Raw genomic sequence first — 24,590 nt, forward strand, 5'->3', positions numbered from 1 at the left:
TCTTGGATCGGTGAGGCTAGAGTAGGGCTGTCAATGAGTCGTGTCAGGTTGAGTTTGTGTTGGGTCAAGGTATATGTCGTGTCACAAAAGACAAACCCAAACCTAACCCATTTACTAAACGTGTTGAAAATTAAAAGTAGGGCTGGGCATATGTCGGGACGGGTCTGTTTCAGGACCAAACCGATCTTGACCTGAAATTTTCGGTTGTGGAATTTTTTAAACCGAAACCGGATTTACCAAGTAATGGGCCGAATCTTCGGTTGGGCCGAATCTTCGGGTCGGTCCAGTTCGGTTTCGGGTTGGGCCGTTTTAGAGTTTTTGTCCCATTTTGAGGCCCAATTCTTTAATATTTCAGTTTACCTGCTTTTCTAGGACTGTTTTTTGGGTCAAGGCCCAATTTTAAGGCTTTGTTCAACACCTGAACTTTCAAAACAGAAATCAAACATCCAAAACGCAAGCTAATCAAACTAATAAACTATCAAAGACTCAAAAGTGCAGCAAACTGTGAAGATTAAAAGTGTAGCATTACTTAGTTACAGACCAATAAAAATCCATCAGCCATACTAATAAAAGTCCATCACCATCAGTTTTAGTCCTAATAAAAGTCCATCACCAACAACAAATAAAAGTCTTTGGTTTAAGCAAATAAAAATGCAGCAACTTCAAGTCTTCAACAAGCAGCTCCTTTCACCCATCATATAGTCTCGTCGGGTAGCTCACCAACATTTGTTACACTAGAATCTGCATCATATCCACAATATCCCAAATTTCTAGTTTTCAACAAAATCACAAAAAGTTTTACCTGCTTCCATCTTTTCCAACTCCACATACTGCTCTATTTCGTCCCTTATAGGCTCCTTGAACAATGGCTTGCTTGTAGCCCTTAACCAGTCACTTGAAGAAACAAGCGCCTCAACCATTTTCGGGGTCAAACTTGCCCTAAATGGATCCAGAATCCTCTTTCTAATACTGAAGGCGCTTTCACTAGCGACTGTTGATGCAGGTACAGCCATAACATCCTTTGCAATCTGCGACAGAATGGGAAATCTAGCACAATTCTCTTTCCACCAATCCATCACTTGGAAGCTTGTATTTGAAGGGTCCTCAGATGGCTCCAGCAAGTATTATCAACTTCATTCTTGAGCTCAACGACATCCTTTTCCTGCCTAAGCTTCATGAACTCATTCATGCTTGGAGCATAGCTGTCCTCTTCAATCAAACTTGCATTTCCAGCATCAAACTTTGGTTGAGTTGTAGAAAAAGACGCTTGTGTTGCCTCCGGATCATTTTCTGCATACTCAAGGAAGAGGTGCAGAAACATGCTCTTTACTTCAGTCACCATCACATCCACCATGGACTTGTCTTGCTGCAATTTTGGAAAAAAATATTCCAAGTACAGCAGCTTGTACCTACAAAACAGAAAATAATGTAAAACTCCTCTTGTCAACCAATACTTGTCAACCAACTACTTTAAAGGCAGTGATGACAAAAACAAAAGCAATGGATTTTAGTGCAGTAATGACAAAAACAAAGTAGCAGTATTTTAGTACGAAACAGTTAGTTCAAGTGTAGCAATACCAACACAACAGTAAAAAAGAAAAAAAGAAAAAAAGAAGAAAAAAAACAGAACCTTGGATCCAACACCACAGCTATCAAAAGAATCTTGTTCAGCTCCTCAAGCCTCCCCCAATATTTGTCGAACTTCTTCTTCATTGAATTCCCAATGCTAGCAAGCAATGGATCACCCCCTTGTAATTAAAAACAAAAATCGTGCAATTAGTTATATAGTTTTATAAAACTAAAATTTGACAACTACATAAATAGAAAATTTGACAAGTAACAAAACAAAAATCAAGGGCAATATTTTACCTTTAATACACTTTTCCAACTCTCTTATGATGGTGCACATCCAAAGCAAAGGTTGGTTTGCGGTAACAATTTGTGTCCCACTAAACTTGAGTGTTGCATCATAAAATATTTTCAAAAACTTGACCAGCCTTGCAGCCTTATCCCAATCAAGACCAATTGGAGATCCATCTCTTTTCTTCCCACCAACCCTCTCACTGAAATAGGATTCGAACTATGAATCCTCATCCTCCAACCTTAGAAAAGCTTTTCGGTACTTTATAGCAATGCCTATCATGAAATAAGTCGAGTTCCATCTAGTGCACACATCTAAAGGCACTATCCCACCCTTGTGGTCAACTTTTTCTTGAGCTGCACACTTTCAGAACTTTTCCAATCTAGCTGGACTTGACCTTATGTACTTCACGTAGTTCCGAATCCCATCAATTGAGGAATCCAGCTCCTCCATTCCATCTTTAACAATTAAGTTAAGGATGTGGCAGCAGCACCTCAGATGGAAAACTGCCTCCTCAAGACTAGCTCTTTCCAATTTCCTATCTTTTCTCATGTAATCTAAAGCCACTTGATTAGGTGAAGCATTATCGACGACAATACAGAAAAATTTCTCTATTCCCTACCCAATTAAACAAGTCTCAACTAGCTACCCTATTGTCTTGCCCCTATGGTTTGGTATCACACAAAAATTAAGGATTCTTTTGTGCAAAACCCATTCATCATCATCAATAAAGTGAGCTGTGAGAACCATATAGTTGATATTTTGGACCGAAGTCCAAGTATCAGTGGTTAGGGACACTCTCTGACCATAAGTGGCTAAAATATTTTTGATCCTAGTCTTCTCTGATTGATAGAGATCCCAGATATCTCTAGCAATTGACCTACGGGACAACAGCTTAAACTGTGGCTGACAACTCTTTATGAAATCAATGAATCCCTGCCCTTCAACAAAGCTAAAGGGCAGTTCATCCCTAATTACCACCCTAGCACAAGCTAGCCTCGCCACATCATTGTCAAAACATCTTGCAACTAACTTTCCCCCATTATCTACATAATCAAACACTAAATTTTCTGTTTTTTAGCGGGAATGTAAAGGGGACACTTCTTACATTGATATAGCATATGATTTTTCATCGAACTCGTGCCGTTGAACTTCGTGTGGCATAAGTAAGTTTGCGGATAGTAGTTGCATTTGGCCTTCATCTTTGCCATCTTCGAACCATCAGGATTCATCAGTTGCGTGAAGTGCTCCCATACCACGCTTTTGTTCTTCCTTTTAGTAGCAGACTGAACCTGAGCCACATCTGAAGAAGGGGTTGCAGCTCCAGCAGGAGGTGGAAGTGTAGGGGGAGGTCGAACCGTGGCACTAGATGTAGGGGTATCAGCAGCAGTAGTGCCAATGTTGCTCCCAGTGACCTCAGTCCCGACGACTGGTGGTTGACCCTCAATTGATTCATCCATCATCTGCATCAACAGTTAAAAAAACAAAAAAACGTAGAATGTCAGTTCCAAATCAAAGTCACAAAACAAAGAAGGTTAAACAGCTATGTACACATATATGAACAATATAACACAAACACACAGATATCATCACTATAACACAAACACATAGATATTCGTGCAGCCTCAACCCATTAAGATATCATCAATATGAACAATCAAATTCAAAGTGTTTCCATATATCTAATCAAGGCAGGTTTTATACATGAAAACACACAGATCTGGAAGAGAGGGAAAAGAGAGCCGACCCGATCTGGAAGAGAGGGAGAGTTGAGGGTGATAGCCGACCTGATCTGGAAGAGAAGGATAGTTGAGGGTGATAGCCAACGACCGACGAGAGAGGCTGAGAGAGGGCGAGCCGGCGATTGGTCGAGGTTGATCGATCTGCTGGCGGACATAGTGAGAGTGAGAGAGCGGCGGACAGAGTGAGAGTGAGAGAGAGGCGCTGAGGGAATGAGTCAAATGACTTAATAAGTCGATTAGGGTATGATAGTCTTAGGGTTTTCTGAAGGTGTGATCGGGTGTGAGTTGGTCTACACAAGTTCTGTGTTCCACCAATAATATGAAGACAGATATAAAAAAAATAATTATTTAAATTTTGGTTCGGTCCGGTTTTAACCGGTCGGTCTAGGATATATAACCGAATCCGACCCGGTTTATGTCTGGTTCGGTCCGGTTCTACAAATTTTTGGTCACAATATAATCGGTTCGATTACCGAATCGGAAAAACCGGTCCGGTTCGGCCGGTTTTCTGCCTCACTTCAGTTTTTTGTCCACCCCTAATTAAAACCTAAACCCAACCTATTTATTAAACGGGTTACCCGTTTTCAACCCGCTTAACTCATTTAATAAATAAGTCGTGTTGTATTGGACAAAATGACCCATTTAAGAGTTAACACTGCTACCCATTTAACTAAAAAAATGCATAAATTGATTAAATTCACTAAAAAATCCATAAGACGAAGAATATAAATAATTATGTATAATTTATAAATAATTAAATCCAATAATGATGAAGCAAAATATTTCAAATTATCCAATCCTAGGATCAAATACTCCCAACATCCAAAATTTCAAGAAAAAGTATAGCATAATCGGGTTATATGGATTCACTTCGTGTTGGTTGGTTGACCCACGGCCGACCCGTTTATTAATTGGGTCATGACGGGTTGACCCGCGGTCGATCCCCTTTTTAATCGTGCGGGTTCAACTCGCTTTATTTCGTGTGGGTTTAGAGTCGTGTTATCAGGTCGTGTCGGAATTGACAGTCCTAGGCTAGAGGCTCTGCTAGTAGATAGTATATGGTGGGTAGACTTCTTGGACCCAAAGCCAAATTCTCAGGATTTAAAGGCACAATTCCCATCATCTGGAGGATCAAATCTAGTCTGACTATCCAGGACGTGGGAGATCGATTTGTTTTCCAATTTGAACTTGAAGCGGAGAGGAATAAGATCCTACATGGTGGTCCATGGTTCTACAGAAATACCATGCTCGTTCTTGGAGAGTTTGATGGTATGGGGTCAGTGTTGGATGTCCCTATGAACCTCTTGGAGACCTGGCTTGCGGTCAAAGGTTTGCCTTTGATCCTACGCAACAAGATGGCCCTGCATTTGGTAGGTTCTACTATTGGTCATGTTCTGCGTTTTGATCAAACTGCCCTTCATAGGAAGGAGGAGAAGCAGCAGATTCGTCTGGTCTTTGATGTCCGACGTCAGGTTAGTTTTTGGAAGTTGTTTGAATTCTCGCCGGTGGTGGAACTAGAACTAACCTTTGTTTATGAAAAGATCAAGGGTTGCTGTAGAAATTGTGGCTTCTTTAAGCACCAAGCATTTGGCTGTGATTTCTTGTTGGTGAAGGAGGAAGAAGAAATCCTTGCGAAGCCGCCGACAGCAGCATTAGCCGGGCTGTCCTTGGCTTCGAGCTCGCATATCGGTAACCCTAGACAAGAGGTAGGGGGAGGCGGACCAGTCTGGAGGTAGCAGTGGTGTTCTAGTAACTGTTAGGACGACATCCGCTGCTCACACATGCATAATTGTTTCTGATGCAGACCATAAGGTGCTACAGTCCAAGACCACATATGCTCAAACCTTCTTGGACCAAGCTTTTGCCGGTTTTAACATGATTGAATTCTTGAAAAATTCGACAGCTTCAATTATGTCAAAACAGGTTACTGATGTCAATTCTGAGGGTGAGATGCCATTGGTGGTGCTTCCATTGTTGAAAATGGTGGAGAGTGCTGATCAAATGATAATGGAAACATATAATGTGCACCCTTCTATCTTAGGGCTCAAAAGAAAGATGGTGGTAGGTCTTGGTCGCTCTGGGAAGCGATATTTGGTTCCATCTGAACTTTTACTTTAAGTCGATGATGAGATACAGTTGGTTCTTCAACACAAGAATGACAAATTGGTGGTCTTCCTAAGGAAAAAGAAAGTCAGGCATCCAAAGGGAAGCAAGAATAAACCCAAGTGTGCTCGAGTCCTTAGAAAGATATGCAGTCAAAGAAAACAAAGAAATGGAAATTGTAGGGCAAGGTAAATCTCATTTTGAGCTAGCAGTGATGGAGAATGGAGATGCAGCACGAGCTATGCAAAAGGAGCTGCATCCGATTGTGGAAGTTGGTATGGAGGATGCACTTGCATTCTCATCGAATATTGTTTGTTAGTTTGGTTGCAAAAACTGGTACTTGGTTGGTCCATTTATTTATTGCTTCTAAGTATTTAGGTTTGTTAAAATAATGGTGCGTGAATTTCCTAAAATGTGGGTGTACTCTGGGCAGGCTAAAATTTCAATCAATTCTTGCCAATACCCCCGCCAGGAAATTAAGAACATAAATCCAGTAGCCCAAACAAGATGTCCAAATAAGAACATCCATGCCCAGACCGATAAACTATTCATGTTGTATGTCTTGAAGGACGACTCTTTCTGTCAACCCCATATGGATGTGTCGTTTGGTACTGTTTGCTGAATTATAAAACCGGGTTGACATTTTTGATTAAAAAAAGGTAAGAGCATCTTCAATGAGTATAGGTTAAATATAGAAAAATATTAAAAAAAGAAAAAATTTCTCTAATCATAATCCTTAGTCCCTACTTTTATAGTTTTATCGTATAGTCACAAAAATTGTGGATTCATCTACATCCTTATGATATATCAATGTATAGATATATTAAGTAGACTAATTGTATTATAAAGCATGTAAGTATGATTCATGAAACTAGGGTTGTTAATTGCGACACGATCCCATAACAAGACTTGAAATCTGTACGAAATAAAACGAGTTGAACCCGCACGATTAAAAAGCGGGTCGGCCGCAGGTTAACCCATCATGACCCATTTAATAAACGGGTTGGTCGAGGGTCAACCCTCTAATACGAAGTGAACCTTTATAATCCGATTATGCTATATTTCTTCTTGAAATTTTGGTTGTTGAGAGTATTTGATTATAGGATTGGAAAATTTGAAATATATTTCCTCATCATTATTGGATTTAATTATTTATGAATTATATATAATTATTTATATTCTTCATTTTGTAGAGTTTTTAGTGAATTTAATCAATTTTTTTAGTTAAATGGGTCGCAATGATAAACCTTAAATGAGTCATTTTGTCCAACACAACACGACATGACCTGTTTATTAAAGGGCTCTTGACCATTTACCCAATTTGGGCCCAACAAATGCCCACTTACTTTACTAAAAGATTATGTGTCCACTTACCCAATTTAAAGGTAAAAAGACAAGTTTGCCCTCTGAATTTTGGAGACTTCGCTGGATTCTCATTGTCGGTCGTTGGATTCCGGTCACCGGCCATCGGAATCCGATCATCGACCTCCGAAATAAATGGGTTAAGCAGGTTGGAAACATGTAGTCTATTTAATAAATAGGTTGAGCTTGAATTTAAATTTTCGACACGATTATTAAATGAGTTGGGTTTGAACTTATTTCATGCAACACGACATATAACCTGACCTAATACGAACCCAATACAACACGAGCCATCGACAGACATAACACTAAGTATCAAAATCATGCAGGCGAATCAACTTGGCCGTTATTTTTGTCCGGCGAAATTGACTGCGATAATATTAAAAAAATGTAAAGAGTATGAAGGGACAATTATAGAATCACTCCGACAAAGTGGACAAGCACAAATGAATAAAAAAGAAAAAAAAAAGAAATAGGGAGCACGAGTTAGATTTATGAGTGTCAAGGACAGTGACATCACAGCTACGCGCTGGAAAACATTCCATGGTGACCCGCTGAGAAGGAAGATCGACCTGATCTCCCCATGAACCTGAAAATGCAAGCAAAGCCTTTGCTTTCCCTTTTAAGTCTTCACTACCTGTCACTTTAGCTTTTCTCCCCCACTCTCCAATTTGGTAGACAATCACTTCCAAATTAAGTATTTTTATATGCTTAGAGTTGTGTCCTTCATTGAGGCTGCCCTTCCACCCCTCAACTCACTCTCTCTCTCTCTCTCTGCTTTTCTTTTTTGGTAAGTCATCATACTCTTTTGATTATCATATTAGTGCTCTTGTTAGCGTGTGATATCATTATTGTTGTGAAGTGTGGAGTCTAGCTTTACTCTTATATTTCTCTCTTTACCTATAAGATCTCTCTACTTGTTAGTTGTCTCCAGCACCCAAGACTCCTACTTTGAGGAATTTCACTTGCCAGTTGGAGCTGTACAGAGCTGATTTGTGCTTTGTTTTGGTATTTTTCTAATCTTTCTCTTCTGGGTCTTTTAGTTTTGGGTCAAATTTTGCTGTAGAAGAAGTAGATTTTGGTTTTATTGTGTGGGAGTGATTCCCTGAATTGGGTCGACCATTTTGAAGGTGGCTATGGATACTGAGGATGGTGAAATGAAGTCGAAGATGGAGGATTATGAAGTCATAGAGCAGATTGGGAGAGGGGCTTTTGGAGCCGCCTTTCTTGTTCTTCACAAGGGACAGAGGAAGAAGTAAGAGTATTTTCTATTTTGCTTTGAAAGGGAATTTGTCTTTAGTTATAAGCATGCAGGTTTTGTCATATGCAAGATAATTCTGCAGAATTTAGCGTGTGAAAAGATTAGTGGGATTATAGGGCCTGTAGGTGTCTTTTTACGATCCACACAATTCACTTCACAGGGGATGAATTTTCACAAGGGATGTTTGAGAACCATAATTTCTCCAGTTGATAAGACAACTGGTATCTAGCTCATATTTGCGAATTTCGTTTTATTATTGATTGTATCTATTTATGATTATATATTTTTTTCCAATAGGTATGTGTTAAAGAAGATTCGTTTATCTAAGCAAACGGAGAAGTTCAAACGCACAGCTCACCAAGAGGTTGCTTTCTCCAAAAATGTCGAACTGTGTGTCGTCTCTTATTTTTCTTTTATATTGTTCCATTTTTTGTACAAGGGTCTGGTCCCTGTTAAAGGGTTAGGCTTTTTTTTTTTTTTTTTTCACATCCTATCTTGTCTGAGCATCATATATCCAAAATACCTGTTCTCGGCAGTCGAGCATAAGGTGCATGAGCTATCATCAATGCTGTCATTTTTTATATTCCATGTTTCGGCTGCTCTCTACTCTTTTTAAATACCATGATTTGGTTTTGTAACTGTCTCCTGGGAAGCATGTGCTTGAAACAATCTTCACATGAAAATAGCACATACAAGGATGTGTTTCCACAGACATTCAGGTTGTGTATCCGAGTACAGAAGAACCATTCTTGATATAAATATGAACAGAACTGTGATTAATCCTTGATTATCCTTCTAGTTGCACAGTCCCATTCTGTTTTTATTGTAAATTCCCTTTTAGAGAAAGGCTATAAAACAAGTTGCATAATCTCAACTAAAGGCATTCCTCCTAATTCTGTTGCAGATGGATTTAATAGCAAAGTTAAATCATCCATATATTGTGGAGTATAAAGATGCTTGGGTGGACAAGGTAAATGCCTGATTCTTTTATATCTAAAGTTACTCATAATTTGAACATGGCTTGACGACATAAATCTGGTTCTCTAGCAATTGTAACTATATATGACTTCGTATATACATGCTGAGCTTCTATTATCTGTAGGGAGACTGCGTATGCATTGTAACCAGCTATTGCGAAGGAGGTGACATGTAAGTGACAATAATTTGTAATACATGTTTTAAATATGTTTGGGCTGGTATAGGCTTAAAAAAAGGAATTAAAACAACAATATTATTATTATTATTGTTGTTATTATTATTTTTTTGCTTCTATAACGAATTAAAATAGTACCTCCTTTCTTTAAGTTTCTTCAAATGAAGTTTGAAACTCATTAACAATCACATGATTTTCAGTCAGAGAAAATATACTAGCAATCTAATATCTTGTTGTATAGTGAAGTGTCAAACTATCCATATCTATTGTTCCAGTTCTTATCAAAGATGGACAACTCAGAATGCTTCTCAACCTTATATTATATATGATTCCTGAGGAATAAGACTTCCTTTGTGACCTCATTAAGGACCCCAGTTTTTTATCAACACCTTTTTAAACTTACTTACGAAGTAGAAAGTCTAGCACAATATTTACCATGATTTATTGAATAGCAAGAACTGATTTTTTTAACAGGGCTGAGATGGTAAAGAAGGCCAGAGGACAATTTTTTCCAGAGGAGGTAATTAGTGATAATTGACATACTTCACTTTTGCACTTAAAATACAGCAACCAACTTCTCTGCGCTGTTAAATTTTTTTTGCCATGCAGAAACTTTGCAAATGGTTGACTCAATTGCTGCTAGCTGTTGACTACTTGCACTCTAATCGTGTGATTCATAGAGATGTTAAGGTAATATACTATACCCTTTCACTGAAGAATTATTATGCATGTTTATTCTAATATAAATATATTGATTACAGTGTTCAAATATATTCCTTACAAAGGATAATGGCATCCGACTTGGTACGTAAACATACTGATTTGCAAAGACAACCTTATGCTGCATTAAGTTTGACTTCCCCTGTGATGATGTTTTAGTAATTATGTATACTTGCTTTGACTTTGTAGGTGATTTTGGACTAGCAAAACTACTAAATACAGAAGATCTTGCTTCTTCGGTATGAACTCTCACTCTCATGTTTGATATTTCTTTGTCTTTGTGCCTCTACCTACAGAACTGTCGCCTAAAACCCTATCACCTAAAAAAGCATGGCTTGCAAACTATTAGATACTAGTACAAGCTTGGCTGTCTCTTTCTTCCCTCACCAAGTACTAGATTCAACCATTTTTCTTAGATTCGATGAGGCCACCCACTTTTGGAGAGGTTCATTCCTCAGTATTTTTGACTGAGCTCCTAGAACTAGGTTTAAACTTTACAACTACTTAGCTAAATCAATTTACTTGTGTCCATTAATTTAAATGCCTACATGTTCAACATAGGTTGTTGGAACTCCAAATTACATGTGTCCTGAGCTCCTTGCAGACATACCTTACGGCTATAAATCTGACATATGGTCGCTTGGTAAGGCTACTTGTCTGTTATTATGACAGGGAGTGTCCATCCATTTTATGTAGAAATAAGATTTTCTCTGTTTTGTTTCTATTGCTTTCCAGGGTGCTGTATGTTTGAAATTGCTGCACACCAACCTGCATTTAGAGCTCCTGTAAGTATAAGCTTGAGCTGTGTGTTATAGGCTGCCAATAACTAAACCTTTCTTTGTTTTAGATTTTTGAGTAAATAAATCCTTAAATAACTTCATCAAACAGGACATGGCTGCGCTCATCAATAAAATTAACCGTTCCTCCATTTCTCCTCTTCCAATTGTGTATTCTTCCACACTGTGAGTAGTATTTCATATGCATCAGATATCATTATCTCATTACATGCTACACTGTTATATTAATTTATATGGTACGGCTTCCACATTATAGGAAACAAATTATCAAGAGTATGCTCAGGAAGAGTCCCGAACATAGACCAACAGTGAGTTAGTTAGCCCCAGACTTTCAGGGAATAATTTATATGGTTCTGAGACCATTACCTTTTCTAATACCACATATTTATTTATTTAGGCTGCAGAGTTATTAAGGCATCCACACTTACAACCATACCTCCTTCAATGCCGCAATGCATCATCTGTTTTTCTTCCAGTATTTCCTATAAACAACTTGAAAGATAAAACTACAAGGAAATCACCATCTAGCAAGCCCATTGGTGGCAAGGACAGCCGAGACAAAGAAGCTGCAACACCTAAGCACTTGGAAAAGGTTCATCCATTCGAGACCAGACCTGATGCTATGCAGAGATATTCAATAAACATTGCCAACCCTGTATTCACAGCTAGTACTGAAGAAAAGCTTGAAACCAAGAGAGTTGATCCTAGTAGTTGTACTGTGGAACCATCTAATGCCACTGCTGGTCCAAAAGATGGGCCAATTGATCCACAAGCGTCTATTTGCAATGAAGATGAGCAATCTCACCCTAATATGTACAATGTGGAGTTATCTAACACCACTGATGGATCAAAAGATGGACCAACTTTTTCAGAAGCATCTGTCTGCAATGGAGATAAGCAAGCTGATTGTACTAGTCGTGCTAGCTGTAGTCTGGAATTATCTAATACCAGTGATGGCTCAAAAGATGGTCCAACTGATTCAGAAGCATCTGTTTGTAATGCAGATAAGCAAGCTGACGCCATCAGTATACCCCAAAAGGAGACTACCATGTCCGATGTTGAAACTACATCAGAGAGTACCCCAAATCGGAATGAAGAACTAGAAGCACCTGCTAGTACAAATTCCAAACAATTGCAAGAGGTTGCTTGCAAGGCTCTCAACTTTGAGGATGAAAAGACACTTAAAAACCAACAAGTTCTTGAAGTAGCTAGAACAGAAGGAGAGGGAGCTAAAGAAGAAAATTGCAGGGAACTGGCAATGGACAGTTCAGGCTGCACCGACAAAGTTGGTTCCCCAAATGATAATTGCTCCTCATCAGCTAAATCCGAGGTTGAACCCAGATGTTGTTTACAAAAGGAAAGTTCTAATGTACATATTGAAGGTGCTCAAATGAATTGCTTGTCATCTGGAAGAAACAATGATACTTCAGCACAGAAAGAAAAAGATGAAGTGGGAAGAAAGGCAGGTCATAGTAATAGCTCCCTGCATATAGAAAAAGATGATGCTCACATGAGTAATCAGGCACTCAGTGATGTATCCTTGCTGAGTACACTAACTGCAATAGGTGGTGATGATTCCAAGAGTGAGTGGGAAAATCCAACACAGCAAAGAGCTGATGCCCTGGAGTCTCTGCTTGAGCTATGTGCACGGCTACTAAAGCAGGACAAACTTGAAGAGCTTGCTGGGGTTCTAAGACCATTTGGAGAAGATGCTGTCTCATCTAGAGAAACTGCTATCTGGTTGACAAAGAGTCTCATGTCTGCACAGAAAGATAATGGAGGATCCTAATTTTTGATCGTTAAGTTGGCTATAATTTATGGAAAACTATTCAAAAAATGAGAGAAAAAGTATCTGTTTTGTATCATCTTGACATAAATTGTTTGTAAAAAGAGTGGTTTGAATATTTAACTTGAAACTCGGAAATAACAAGATTGCAGATTGTAACAGGACACTGGCGCTAGTAGAATATGCATGTATTTTCAATTTCTATAGACATAAAATGTGGTTAACAGGTAGTTGAGTTAGTTAAATGTGGCTAACCACAGAGATACATTGTATGCCTAAAACAAGTAATTGACACGGACTCATAACGTATACAGATTCTTCTAATTTTATTTAGTTATGGCATGGAACAGAGAATAGAAAGAATCCAGGCAACTCAATCTAAGTAGCAGCTTGTATATATAACTAATACTCAACCCCCTTGATCAGTGCATGAAATACACACCCTTTCTTCTCTTGGGAATCCCATCTTCCTATTACATTTTCACTCTCATAGTCTTCATTGTCTTTTCATAAAAACTCATGCTGTCTGAGCTCACTGCAAATAGTAGGCAAAGAAGGACAAAAGGAAGGCACCAGCAACGGGCATGGTAGTGGCGGCGTTTGATGGGGCAGGGGCAGGGGCATGAGCACCCGTAGTTTCTGTCGCCTTGGGGCTGGCAGCCATGGGAGCAGGGGCTGATTTGGGGGTCACCTTGGGGGGATCCTTGGCCAAGGCAACGCTCACTAAGGCGGCAACGACAATGAGGGCAAGGCAGATCTTCTTCATGTCCATGATGGTGAATATGAGATTAATATGAAAGAACTTATTTTTCTCCTTTGCTTATTGCAAGGCTGAGGATTACAAAGGAAATGAAGAATGTAATTTATAGTGAAGTTGTTTGGTTATTCTTAGAAAGAAACAGTTATAGTTAGTTAAGTGTGTTTGGTGTTGCATTGTATAAGGAATTATCAGACAATATTGTTGCATAAGTGGTCGGAAACGAATCTAAACCAATATTTGTCTTTTTTTTTGTTTAAGCTTCTGTTTTCTTTTTATTCCAATTTTGTGGTTTGGCGCATTCTGTAAGGGTGGATGTGGTGAGTTTATGCAGGGAACCGTGCTTAAGATTCTAAAAAGTTGTACCAAATTATCAACACCATATGATGAGACGAAAGTGTAAAATGAATTTAAGGTTAGCTGGTGAATTCAAGCCTCTTTTAATAATTTAATAAGCAACATCTTAGGGTATGGCTTCCACTTTTTGAAGAAAATGCTGACCCTTTGTGGAAAGTGATTGAGACTTGCAGACCATTTTTCTTTTTGAGTTGAAAATGTCACATTTTTATAAATTTCAGCGAGCAGTACAATAACAACTTGCTTATAGGGCTGTCAGAAGAAGCCATTACATAGAGCACACTACACTAGCACACCTCTCACACAAGCATACTACTCAGCGCACCTCTAGCACACCCACCTTTTTTAATTAAGCGCAAAATCAAGATAACACAGTTGCCCCAAGAACAAATAAAAATAACCAAGAAGCAACTTGTCCCTTGTGGATCTCTTTCACTCAATAAAAAAAAAAGGACTTAACATCCTTTTGTAAAAAAGGCCCAAAACTAAACCAAAAATTAAACAATGAGGAACCAAAAAGGCACAAAACCACCCCCTAGAAAGGCCCAAATCCAGTTGAATTTTTTTGTAAACGAATGCAATTTTGGCACACGTTCTAAATGGACTTGTAGTGGTGCTTGCTTGGATTGTCCCTCGAAGGCAACTAGTGCTTCAACAGGGTAGTAATTGAAGTCCCGATCTCCACTCGTTAGTCAAATACTAAAATAGGAATAGGTCCATCTCTTTTTTGTTGTCATGAAGCCGAGGAACATAATAAAAGTTTGATAAACAATATTGAGTATTTGCGATTTACGCTCACAAATTTTGTGAAATGAAATTGAATACATAAATAGGTTCATTCAAATAATTAATAGCAAATTATTTTGAAATTTGTTAGCATACGAGTTAGTGAAATCAAGAATGTACTCGGTTATTATTTATTACTAGATAGCTTGCTCTCATGTAGCTATGGGTGTTACGATTGGCATGATAGTCTGATTGCCTTTGCTAGATAGTATTAGCGCTTTGCTGCTGGTATTATGGTTGCCCAATTTAACTGTTGTACTGTATAATACTTTGGTTGCTTTTGATAAAGAAATAAAATGTATTGTAAAATTGCAGAAATTATACATTCACCACAAAAAGCAGTTGGTTGTCCTAGCAACATCACATCTTGGGAAGCAGTACATAGGAGGTCATGCCTATCTCCTTTTGGTACTGCACCTTTCCTATTAGACAATTTGCCTTATCTTCAATAATATACAGGGGCGGAGCCAGGTTGGGGCATGGTGGGTGTTGATGCGGTGTCGTCAGCCGCTATCCACAGAGATGAGGAGGGTTGTACACTCTATTTCGATACCTGTCAATACAGAAATAGGTCAAGGGGATACCGGGGTTGCCGTTCTATAACCATCCGATGCCTAAATCAATATTTTCTTTTGAGATAAAGATAAGGAAATGTATAAAGTGTAATAGTGAACTTACATGATTGGGAAGGATTTCCCCTTTTTATAGGTAATATTGGGTGGAGTGCTTATTCATTCTTTGATGTGGGAATGTTTCCCTTCACATGTCAAGGGCTAGTTGACTGATGCTTGGCGCATGTTTTCTAGCCCCTGGTGGTTTTTTCGTTGCTTTTGGTGGCTATTGAGCCGTACATTTGTGATGTTTGCATCTTTTTGCCCATGTGGCATCAACAAGTCCCCCAAGTCCCAGGTCAAGAGTCCTTTTAGGTGGGGAATTTATTTTCTGGCAAACATTGGGAGTGTACGACAAAATGGCCACAGGGAGCTTTCTTTCGTGGGGCCTACCATCCTACTCCCTGCTTCAGTCCCCCAAGTCCCCAGGCAAGAGGGTTTTTAGACCGGGTCTCGTTGAGTGAGTGCTACCGGCACTGCTGTTCTTATTATTTGTGGAGCCGTCGACGTACAATTCCCGTACCTCTCGGTGGGCTGCTAGTGCCAGTAATAGGTCTGCTGGAGTCTGATTATTCTCGTGAGGGACAAACTCAGCTATGAAATCCGCTGCCGCTTGCCCCTTGATTGTCGTCCTGGGTTTGTAATATATGTCCAATTTGCCGAGTTCGATTGCCAATTCTACTAGCTTGCCAGAGGTTTCTATAATACTTACTGCAGGGGATGATTCTTGAGGGCGTGGATGCTGTGAGCCTGGAAGTAGGGGTGGAATTGCCTGGTTGCTACTATTAGAGCCAGTGTGAGCTGTTCAAGTTCCCGGTGGCGGGTCTCGGCGTTAGTGAGCCCCTTTCATGAGTTGTATACCGGCAGCTCCTCCGTGTCCTCCAGGCGTATGAGTGTGGCACTTACTGCTATTTTTGAGACTGCCATATATAGGAATAATATCTCTCTTGGTATTGGCTTCGAGAGTAGCTGTATCGATGCCAGGTATTGCTTGATCTGTGTGAAGGCGTTCTAGTGTTCCGGCTCCCACTGTATCACTTCTTCGTGCTGTGTCTTCAATATTTTGAAGAAAGGAGCGCACTTGTCGGTGAGGCTGGCAATGAACCTGGCAAGGGATACTATTCACTGGGTGAGGCACTACACTTCGTTTCAAGTACAGGGTGCTTCCATATCTAGTATGGCCTGTACCTTCTCAAGATTAAACTCAATTCCTCTTTCGCTGATAATGAACCCTAGGAACTTGACACTGCTGACCGTGAATATGCATTTTTCTGGGTTCAAGCACATGCCGTGAGAAATGATGATCATGAAGATGATATCCAAGTTTTTTATGTGGTCTTCCACCGTGAGGCTTTTGACCAACATATCATCAACGTTAACTTCCATAATTCACCCTATGTGTTCCTAGAACATGGTATTAACGAGCCTCTGGTATGTTGCCCTGGCGTTTTTGAAGCCGAAAGGCATGACCTGATAATAGTACAATCCCTTATAGGTGGTGAAGGCAGTGTGCACTTGATCTGTCGAGTGCATTCAGATCTAATTGTATCATGAGAATATGTCCATAAAGCTTAAGAGGCGATGTCTGGCTATAGAGTCTACAAGCTAGTCAATCCTGGGGAGTGGGAAGTTGTCTTTTGGGTATGCCTTGTTTAAGTTTGTGTAGTCGACACACATCTGCCATTTCTCGTTTTTCTTTTTTAACCATAACCACATTGGAAAACCAGGATGGGTATGATACATCTCAGATGAACCATATGTCCTGTTGCTTGTATTGCCTTGTACTTCTCCTCATTGAATGCCATTCACTTTTGCTGTATCGGCAAGCAGGTAGGGATAATGCTAAGTTTGTGGGTGATCAATACTGGAGAAATGCCGAGCATGTCAGCATATGACCAGGCGAACACTTACTATTTGGATTTAAGGAAGCTAAGTATCGCCTCCCGTAGCTCGGGGTTGAGACTGGTATAGATACGGACCTTCCTTTTGGGGTGTTCATCTGAAATGTGGACCCATTCTATTTCCTCAGCTGCATCTGGTCTTGGCGCTTTGTCATGCTTGGTCCTTTGCTTGTAGGGTTCTGGGTCTTCCTGAGGGTCGTCTGTTTGTCCGAGGGGGAGGGGTCATCAGTCAACGAGAATATCTCATGGCGACCTCTGGCCCTTGCTACCATGAGTGAGTTGCATTGCTTGGCTACTTCCTGGTCATCTCGGATTATGAGGATTCCGCCCGGCGTAGGTATTTTCATCATAAGCATGTGTCCTGCCATGAAACATTGTAGTCCTCATATGGCCTCCCTTCCCAATATGACATTATAGGAGGAAGGGCAGTAGACTACGATGAACTATGCTGAGATAGAGGTGACAGTGTGGTGGTTATTGAGAGTGATTCTGAGTGTGTCGGAGCCAAGTGGTTGAGTAATGTCCCCGGAGAAGCTGATTAGCAGTTTATGGTTTTAGTAAAGTTTGTTCCGGCCTCGTCTGAGTCCCCGGTAACAGTTACCGAATATCACGTTGTCCGCTGCTCCTGAATCGATGAGGACCTTACCGCAGATGTAGTGGTCGATTTGCATGGTTATGAGGAATAGGTCGCTATGGTGCCGGAAAATAGTGTTCTCTGTTCTATTAAAAGTCACCGCTTCCCATTCTACCTGCTCTGACTTGCCACCCTGATGTATGCCAAGAACTTCATTGCCCCTGGGGCACTAGCGTTTAGCCTGACAGTGGGCTACTCCTCTGATTGCGCCACCATGTATGGTCATGATCTTACCATAGACTTCAATAACGTTGGTGCGGGTAGCGGGAGCCTTATAATGTTGCAACTTACCATTTTGGATGAGGGTCTCGATGGCGCTTTTTAGGGCATAACACAAATTGATGGTACATACAATACTTGCCATTGTCTACCCAATTATGGGGTCTATTGGTGAACTTCTTTTTGGGTGGTGGGTGTAGCAGCTGGAATAGCTCAATTGGTTAAAGTGTGTGGCTGTTAACCACAAGGTCGGAGGTTCAAACCCTCCTTTTAGCGCCAATTGTTGATGCGGTTTCGGGAGTCGCTATCCACAGAGATGGGGACTGGACACTCTATTCCGATACCTGTCAACACAGAAATAGGTCAGGGTGAGACCGAGGTTGCCGGTCTATAACCCTCCGATGCCTAAGTCAGTATCTGCTTTAGAGATAAAGACAGGGAAAGGTATATAGTGTAATAGTGAACTTACTTGATTGGGAAGGATTTCCCCTTTTTATAAGTGATATAGGGTGGAGCATTTATTCATTCTTCAATGTGGGAATGCTTCCCTTCACATGTCAAGGGCTAGTTGACTGATGCTTGGCACCTTGGTGGTCTTTTAGTTGCTTTTGGTGGCTATTGAGCTGTATATTTGTGATGTTTGCACCTCTTTGCCCATGTGGCATCAGCAGTGGGTTCCATGCCCCACTGAGATTTTTATAAAAAACGTATGAATTAGTAAGAAGGGCTAAATACTAGTTAGTACCTTGTGGTTTAGGTTCAAAATCAATTTAGTCCTTGGACTTCTAATTTCATCAAAAACACCCCTGCACTTTCAATTTTGATCTAATAGGTCCAATTCGTTAATATTCTGTTATGGGTTCAAGTTATAGTTGGATTATTTGTTGAAAAACTATTTATTTTTATTAGTAGGACTCACTCCTAAATTGACTATGCAGACCACCTCGACACCACATCATAAAACATAGGCTATGTATGAGCCACATTAACAAGTTAAATAACTCAATTGTCGGAAAACTAACAAATTGGACCTATTAGATCAAAATTGAAAGTGCAGGGGTGTTTTTGATGAAATTAGAAGTTCAGGGACTGAATTGATTTTGGATCTAAACCACAGGGTAGTAATTTGTATTTAGCCCTAGTAAGAATTTCTTAATAGCACTAGTTGTCAATTTGGTGCAGTGGTCAGACTTGTCTATTTCTTACTGCGGGTCTCCTGTTCGACTTCTGTTGGCAACATTGGCTGATTTGAGAATTTTTATTTTTTATTATTATTTTTTGTTTGGTACATTTGTGTTTGAAAAAAAAACTGATATATTTTTATTTGTTTTTAACACTATACTTCCTACGTATGAGGATAAAATCCTAGAGAGAGAGAGAGCAAAAAGTGTTTTCTCCTATCCTGTCCTGCGGCGAGCCTTTTCGTCGTAGTCTAACGGGCTTTGTTGATCTCGTTTGGGTCTGAAGTTAGCTGCACCTTCGGTCAACCTTTTTTGTTCGGATCAAGAGGTTTGTGGTGGCGGGTTGTAAGGTGAGGAAGGGGGAAATCAAGGTGGTGGTCGGGTTTTGGCTAATCCTGACTGACCTAGTCGGTGGAGTGATTTGGTTGCGCGAGTGTGGAGGTTTTTGGGCGGCGTCGTGGTGGCGAGACGTGTGGTTCGGGTTGGAGGCAGTTGGATCCCATTTCGAGGTGTTTGATCTGGGGTGGTAGGTGGCGAGATCCAGGTTGGGTCAATGGATCCAATCTGGGGAGGCTTCCGATCTGAGCAGGATAGGGCGCGATTTGGATTTGATTTGGTGGCGTGAACTGGCGTGATTGTCATAGAGGGTGGATCCAGCCGAGCGGGGCAGTCGGTGGTCCGTCAGCGGTGGATGGATTGGGCCGGGCTTGGCTGGCTGTTGGAGTTTCTTCTGTTCCTTGATTGAGGCTTAGGTTTGGGCCCTCTTTCTGGGCCCAAGCTTACCTGATTTCTTAATTTATGTTGGTAGTTATATTTTCATAGTTGGTTAGTTTTGTCTCGCCTTTGGTGTGTAATAAGTCTGTGCAGGTATCTTGCAGGGATAGTGGGGCTATATGCCTGTATCTGCACTCTAAGTGTCTTGTCTAGCCTAGTAAGGCGACGCTTCATGATTAAGTGGTCGCAACCTCCTAGTGGCAGGATGAAACTCAGTATCGTCGGATTACTTTTCCGGTGGCAACATAGTAGGAAAGCTGTTATTTTGGTAATTATACTTCGTTGCAATTGAGTTATCTTTCCGATATGTCACCGCTATATCAAAGAAAATAAAGTAGCCAGTCGTGCACTCTTTGGTAATTGATGCTTGTTTGAATACTTGTATTTTGTAGAGATTCCTGATATTATTTCAGGACGTACTCTAGATGCTTATTGTAATCAGGAGTTTAGACTCAATGTCCTCCCGCCTGTATTCAAAAGTTTCATTAATCAAGATTTGAGGGCATCTGCACCAGCCCTTTATTAGAAAAAAAAAAATTACTATACTTCCTTGTAATTTTTAAAGTCAAAGATAATTTATATCCCTATCATAAAAATTTTTCAAAAATATGGAACCAACAAAAAGTTTTCTAAAATCTAAAAAATTTGATTAATAAAATATGTAATTAAAAAAAAAAGAAGATCTTATTAGAACCTTATTCTAATAGTCTAATTTTTGTTAAAATTTTGGTATATAGTTTAAATTCCAAATGTTTTTCTTAAAACATCCGAATGCCCCCACTTAAGATCAAATTCTGGCTCCGCCACTGGTAATATACAATTCATATACGTCAAGAGGAAAGAAGATAACATTGGTCAAGTCCAAAAGTAAAGCTCTCTCGTTTAGAGAACATATCACATAACAATATAGAAGTCGATCTAAGACGAATGCATAAAATATAGTGGTCATGGTCAACCTTCTAGATCTAGAAATTATGACCAAACACCTTCCTCAGAACTAAACAAAATCTCTTTACAAAAGTAATCTTCTTAAAAAATACAAAGGTAGGTGTTATATGGGACAACTTTTAATAAGGACCACTAAAATGAGAACTTTGATCATAAAGACTTTCTAATCAACGATTAGGGAGACCCAATTTTTTAATTACAGTACCACAAATCAACTGTTAGTTTTTTTTTCTTTTTGAATAAAGTGTTGGTGCGATTGCCCTTAAGCCTTAATTAATGAAACTGCCAAATACAAAAGGGGGGGGGGGGGGGGGGGGAATCTAAACCCCTGATTACAATAAGAATCTAGAGTATTTTCCGAAATGATATCAGGAATCTTTACGAAAAACATGTATTTTAACAAGCATAAACTAGTAAAGAGTGCTCTAGTGACTGCTCCATTTGCTTTGACATAACGCTGACATAATGGAAAGATAAGTCGATATGTAACTCGATTACAACGCAACATAATTACCAATCGCACAGCTTTCCTACTATGTTGCCGCCCGAGGATAAATCCGATGACACTTAGCTTCACCCTACCACTAGGTGGTGGTGAACATTTGACGAAGTAAGGAACTCGCTGCCTACCAAGAGCAGAAAGGCACGTTGAGTACACACACAGGTACAGAGCCTGACTAGCCCTACACTTGTCGTGTATGGACTTATTACTCTAAAAAAGCGCAAAACAACTAAACAATAAAAATAAATAACAATAATAAAAACTAAAACAACCAGGGCAGGGCCCAAGATATGAGCCTAAGCCTAGCTACTAGTCTAACTAGTAGGGAAACCATAACCACCTAACAGGGCCCAGCCTAATTCTTGCACAACCCCAACCTTCCTCCCTCCCTCCCTGCTATGCCACCAGTGACAGATTTGGATCTGAGGAACAGAGACGGTAGTCCCTAGATGCTTCATCGCTGGCACACAGTCAACTCGGTCTCTCTACTGCTGCTAATCCACAACCCACACCCCACCAATCTAGACACCCAGCTAATCTGGATCGGATCTGCTCCGTCCACCCACAAATGGAGCCTCCATCATGAATCCCGCCTCCGGCCTCCCCAGCCTCCTTCACCACCAAACCAGCTCCCCTAGTCACACTTCCAACCTCCAATCCGACCCACAACCCCGGTATGCAGAAACCAAACCAAAACCTCTCGGCTGCCACGATCTCTCCTACCATCGGCCACTAATCCCTTTGAACTAAGGAGCCTGTAGACCCCGTGAAATTCCGAACATCACTTTTTGACGGAATAATTTTTCGTGACCTTTGTTTGGTCAAAGAGTTTTGGAAATAGTTTGGGATTGAGCCTTGGGTCCAAGAATAGCATAAGGTTAGAGTCCAAAATTTACTTTGGACACCCAACAGACGGATATGCTAGTGAACCTAGCCCAATAAGCTAGTTGACCTTTGACCCGAACATCTCTCTTGATCTAATAAGGTTCTTGTAGCTCATAATAACATCTTTGCATAATTTTGAAATATACTTGTGCGTGCGTTTACGATTTCTCGTTTTACTTTATTTCTTAACCATTAGTTGAATTCCTACCCGCCTTACCCGACACTTGCTCGTCAACCATCCCTCCGACTTTATAAAAATACTATTTATTTACTCCCTATGTTTTTCAAACTCGAGCGAAATTCCGACAAAATCTACTTTGCCATTTTTCTACCCAAATACAAGCTTGGTGAGGCCCAATCCTTATTTGGTCTTGCCAACACCTTAATTTGAGTTTACTTGCATTTACTTATTTTACCTTTATTTTTCCCCATCACTTTGGTTTTTACAACTTCTTGTTTTTACCCAAATTTATCTGCCCAAGCTGAGCCTTCTCTTTCACACGCAAAGAGCTTTTCCTCTTTCCTTGTTCACGTCAGAATTGGGCTGAGCGAAAGGAACCTCGTTCAACTCCACCCTTCCACGTTGCCAGCATGCATATGGCAACTCCTCCAAGAACATCATCTCAAACCTTCAAAAGGGAGAACCCAGGCCATAAATCGTCATTCAACCTTCTCTTCTCACCTTTCCTCTCGTCCCTGGACACATCAGTCTGTTTTCGAGCCCCGAAACGCCTAGTTAGAGACCTTCGATCAAAAAACTTTCTTCATCAAAATTGTTCGTCTATGTCTCTTCTATCTAGCCTCCAAATTTCAGATCCATTGGAGTCAATTTGAGTCCTGTACACCCCTCGAAGTAGAAGCTGTTCTGAAACGAGCCTGTTCCGGATTTCTGCTTGAATTTCGTCTCTTGCTCTACCCGAATCCCTCACATCTTACTTGAGACTGATACAAACACTTGGTAAGATTCTGGAACCATCAAGTTCCCCATTCTTTCTTCAATTTTTAGGCTCAATACGTTCAAAACAACTATTCCACATATTGAGAAGTTTCTGTTGCACTCTGCATGTTCGAGATTGAGCGAACTTCTTGGCCTGCAACTGGACTCGATCCAATCAGCTCCCTCAGCTCTCTTTCCTGTTGAAACCCTCACGAAAAACTCACCTTTTTTATTAGTCTTTGGTGAGTATCATCTTTTCCATAAAACTCTATGTATTTTTGGTTGTTATTACGAATCCTTGAAGATTATGAACTTGTCACTGCTGTTGTTGGTATCTTGCTGCCTTAATTTTGATTTGTTATCCATTCTAATGTCTAGGGATTCTGCTCGGTCAAGGCTACACCTTGAGTATTAGAATCGTATTTGGTTCAAAGGTTATTTGTTGTTTGTAGCTGTCCAAATATCATGTTTCAATGCATTATGTCATCGAGCTACAACACCTGCCCATATAGTATTAGAAAGTAACCTGAGCTATAGATCATTAGGAGCATTAGACGTGCCTCTTAAGTGTGTTGGATTTGTGCTAGAACATGGTTATTTTGAACATTGAAATCATGCCTGATCAAAGAGTTTATTTGTGTTACTGTTGTCCAAACACCATGTCTTCAAAACATCATGTTAGTGAGCTACAAGACCTTCCTCTTATAGTATTGAAGGGTGACTGAGACTTTAAGCCTTTAGAAGCTTTAGATACTTTCTATAGGTGTCTTAGAGTCTACTTAACCAGTCATTTTGGGTACCAAACGAGCTTTACACAAAAGAACCAATTTCTGCAGTTTTCAGTTTCCAGTATAATCTGACCCAGCTGCATTCCTTTCAAAACTGGAGCTGAACTGTTGATAATTTGGGATCAGTTCTTTCTGGAGAAAGATAGTAAACACATATATGAACATTCCAGAATTTGAATCACCCCAAAATCATTTTCCTAAAATTAGTTATGCAATTTTGAAATAGGTGGACAGAAGCTGTTATTTCTAGAGAAAACCTGCACATTGTTTTACTCTAGCTTCTGAAACCTTTACTCTTCACATGGCTTCACTCAAAATTCTATAACCATTTCATTCTCACTGAGTTGGTTGTTAAACCATCTTCTTTCCAAAATTTTCCAAGAATTACCTCAAGTATTTTGGACACTCTTCCTTGGCCCTTAACAGTTCCTACTTAAACTCTGTTTCCAGCTTTTGACAACTTGTCTTCTAAAGGTATTTTTGCCACTTTTTCTTGAAGAACCAACTCTCCCTTAGAGCCCTAAT

General features: G+C 40.0%; 1 protein-coding gene and 1 non-coding gene across 4 annotated transcripts; both read left to right on the plus strand.

Moving 5' to 3' along the window:
• The first annotated feature begins 7,570 nt into the window (after window positions 1-7,570).
• Window positions 7,571-12,995, plus strand: LOC112192332 (serine/threonine-protein kinase Nek6). 3 transcript variants are annotated; one of them, XM_024332004.2, is made up of 15 exons: window positions 7,571-7,858; window positions 7,993-8,081; window positions 8,197-8,323; window positions 8,627-8,693; window positions 9,234-9,299; window positions 9,432-9,478; window positions 9,957-10,002; window positions 10,092-10,172; window positions 10,244-10,286; window positions 10,392-10,441; window positions 10,764-10,845; window positions 10,938-10,987; window positions 11,091-11,164; window positions 11,256-11,307; window positions 11,397-12,995. In XM_024332004.2, exons 3-15 carry the CDS (start codon window positions 8,205-8,207, stop codon window positions 12,786-12,788), a joined length of 2,169 nt encoding a protein of 722 aa, XP_024187772.1. In that variant the 5' UTR covers window positions 7,571-7,858; window positions 7,993-8,081; window positions 8,197-8,204; the 3' UTR covers window positions 12,789-12,995. The 3 variants fall into 3 exon arrangements, with proteins under 3 accessions (XP_024187772.1, XP_024187769.1, XP_024187773.1); XM_024332001.2 differs by having other exon boundaries at window positions 7,993-8,076; window positions 8,199-8,323; XM_024332005.2 differs by having other exon boundaries at window positions 8,003-8,076; window positions 8,199-8,323.
• Window positions 12,996-18,252: 5,257 nt separating this feature from the next.
• On the plus strand, window positions 18,253-18,326 carry TRNAN-GUU. The gene has a single exon. It is a non-coding gene; the product is annotated as a tRNA-Asn (tRNA).
• The last annotated feature ends 6,264 nt before the right edge of the window (window positions 18,327-24,590 follow it).

This window comes from Rosa chinensis, chromosome 3 (assembly GCF_002994745.2).
Source record: "Rosa chinensis cultivar Old Blush chromosome 3, RchiOBHm-V2, whole genome shotgun sequence".
Lineage (NCBI taxonomy): Eukaryota > Viridiplantae > Streptophyta > Magnoliopsida > Rosales > Rosaceae > Rosa > Rosa chinensis.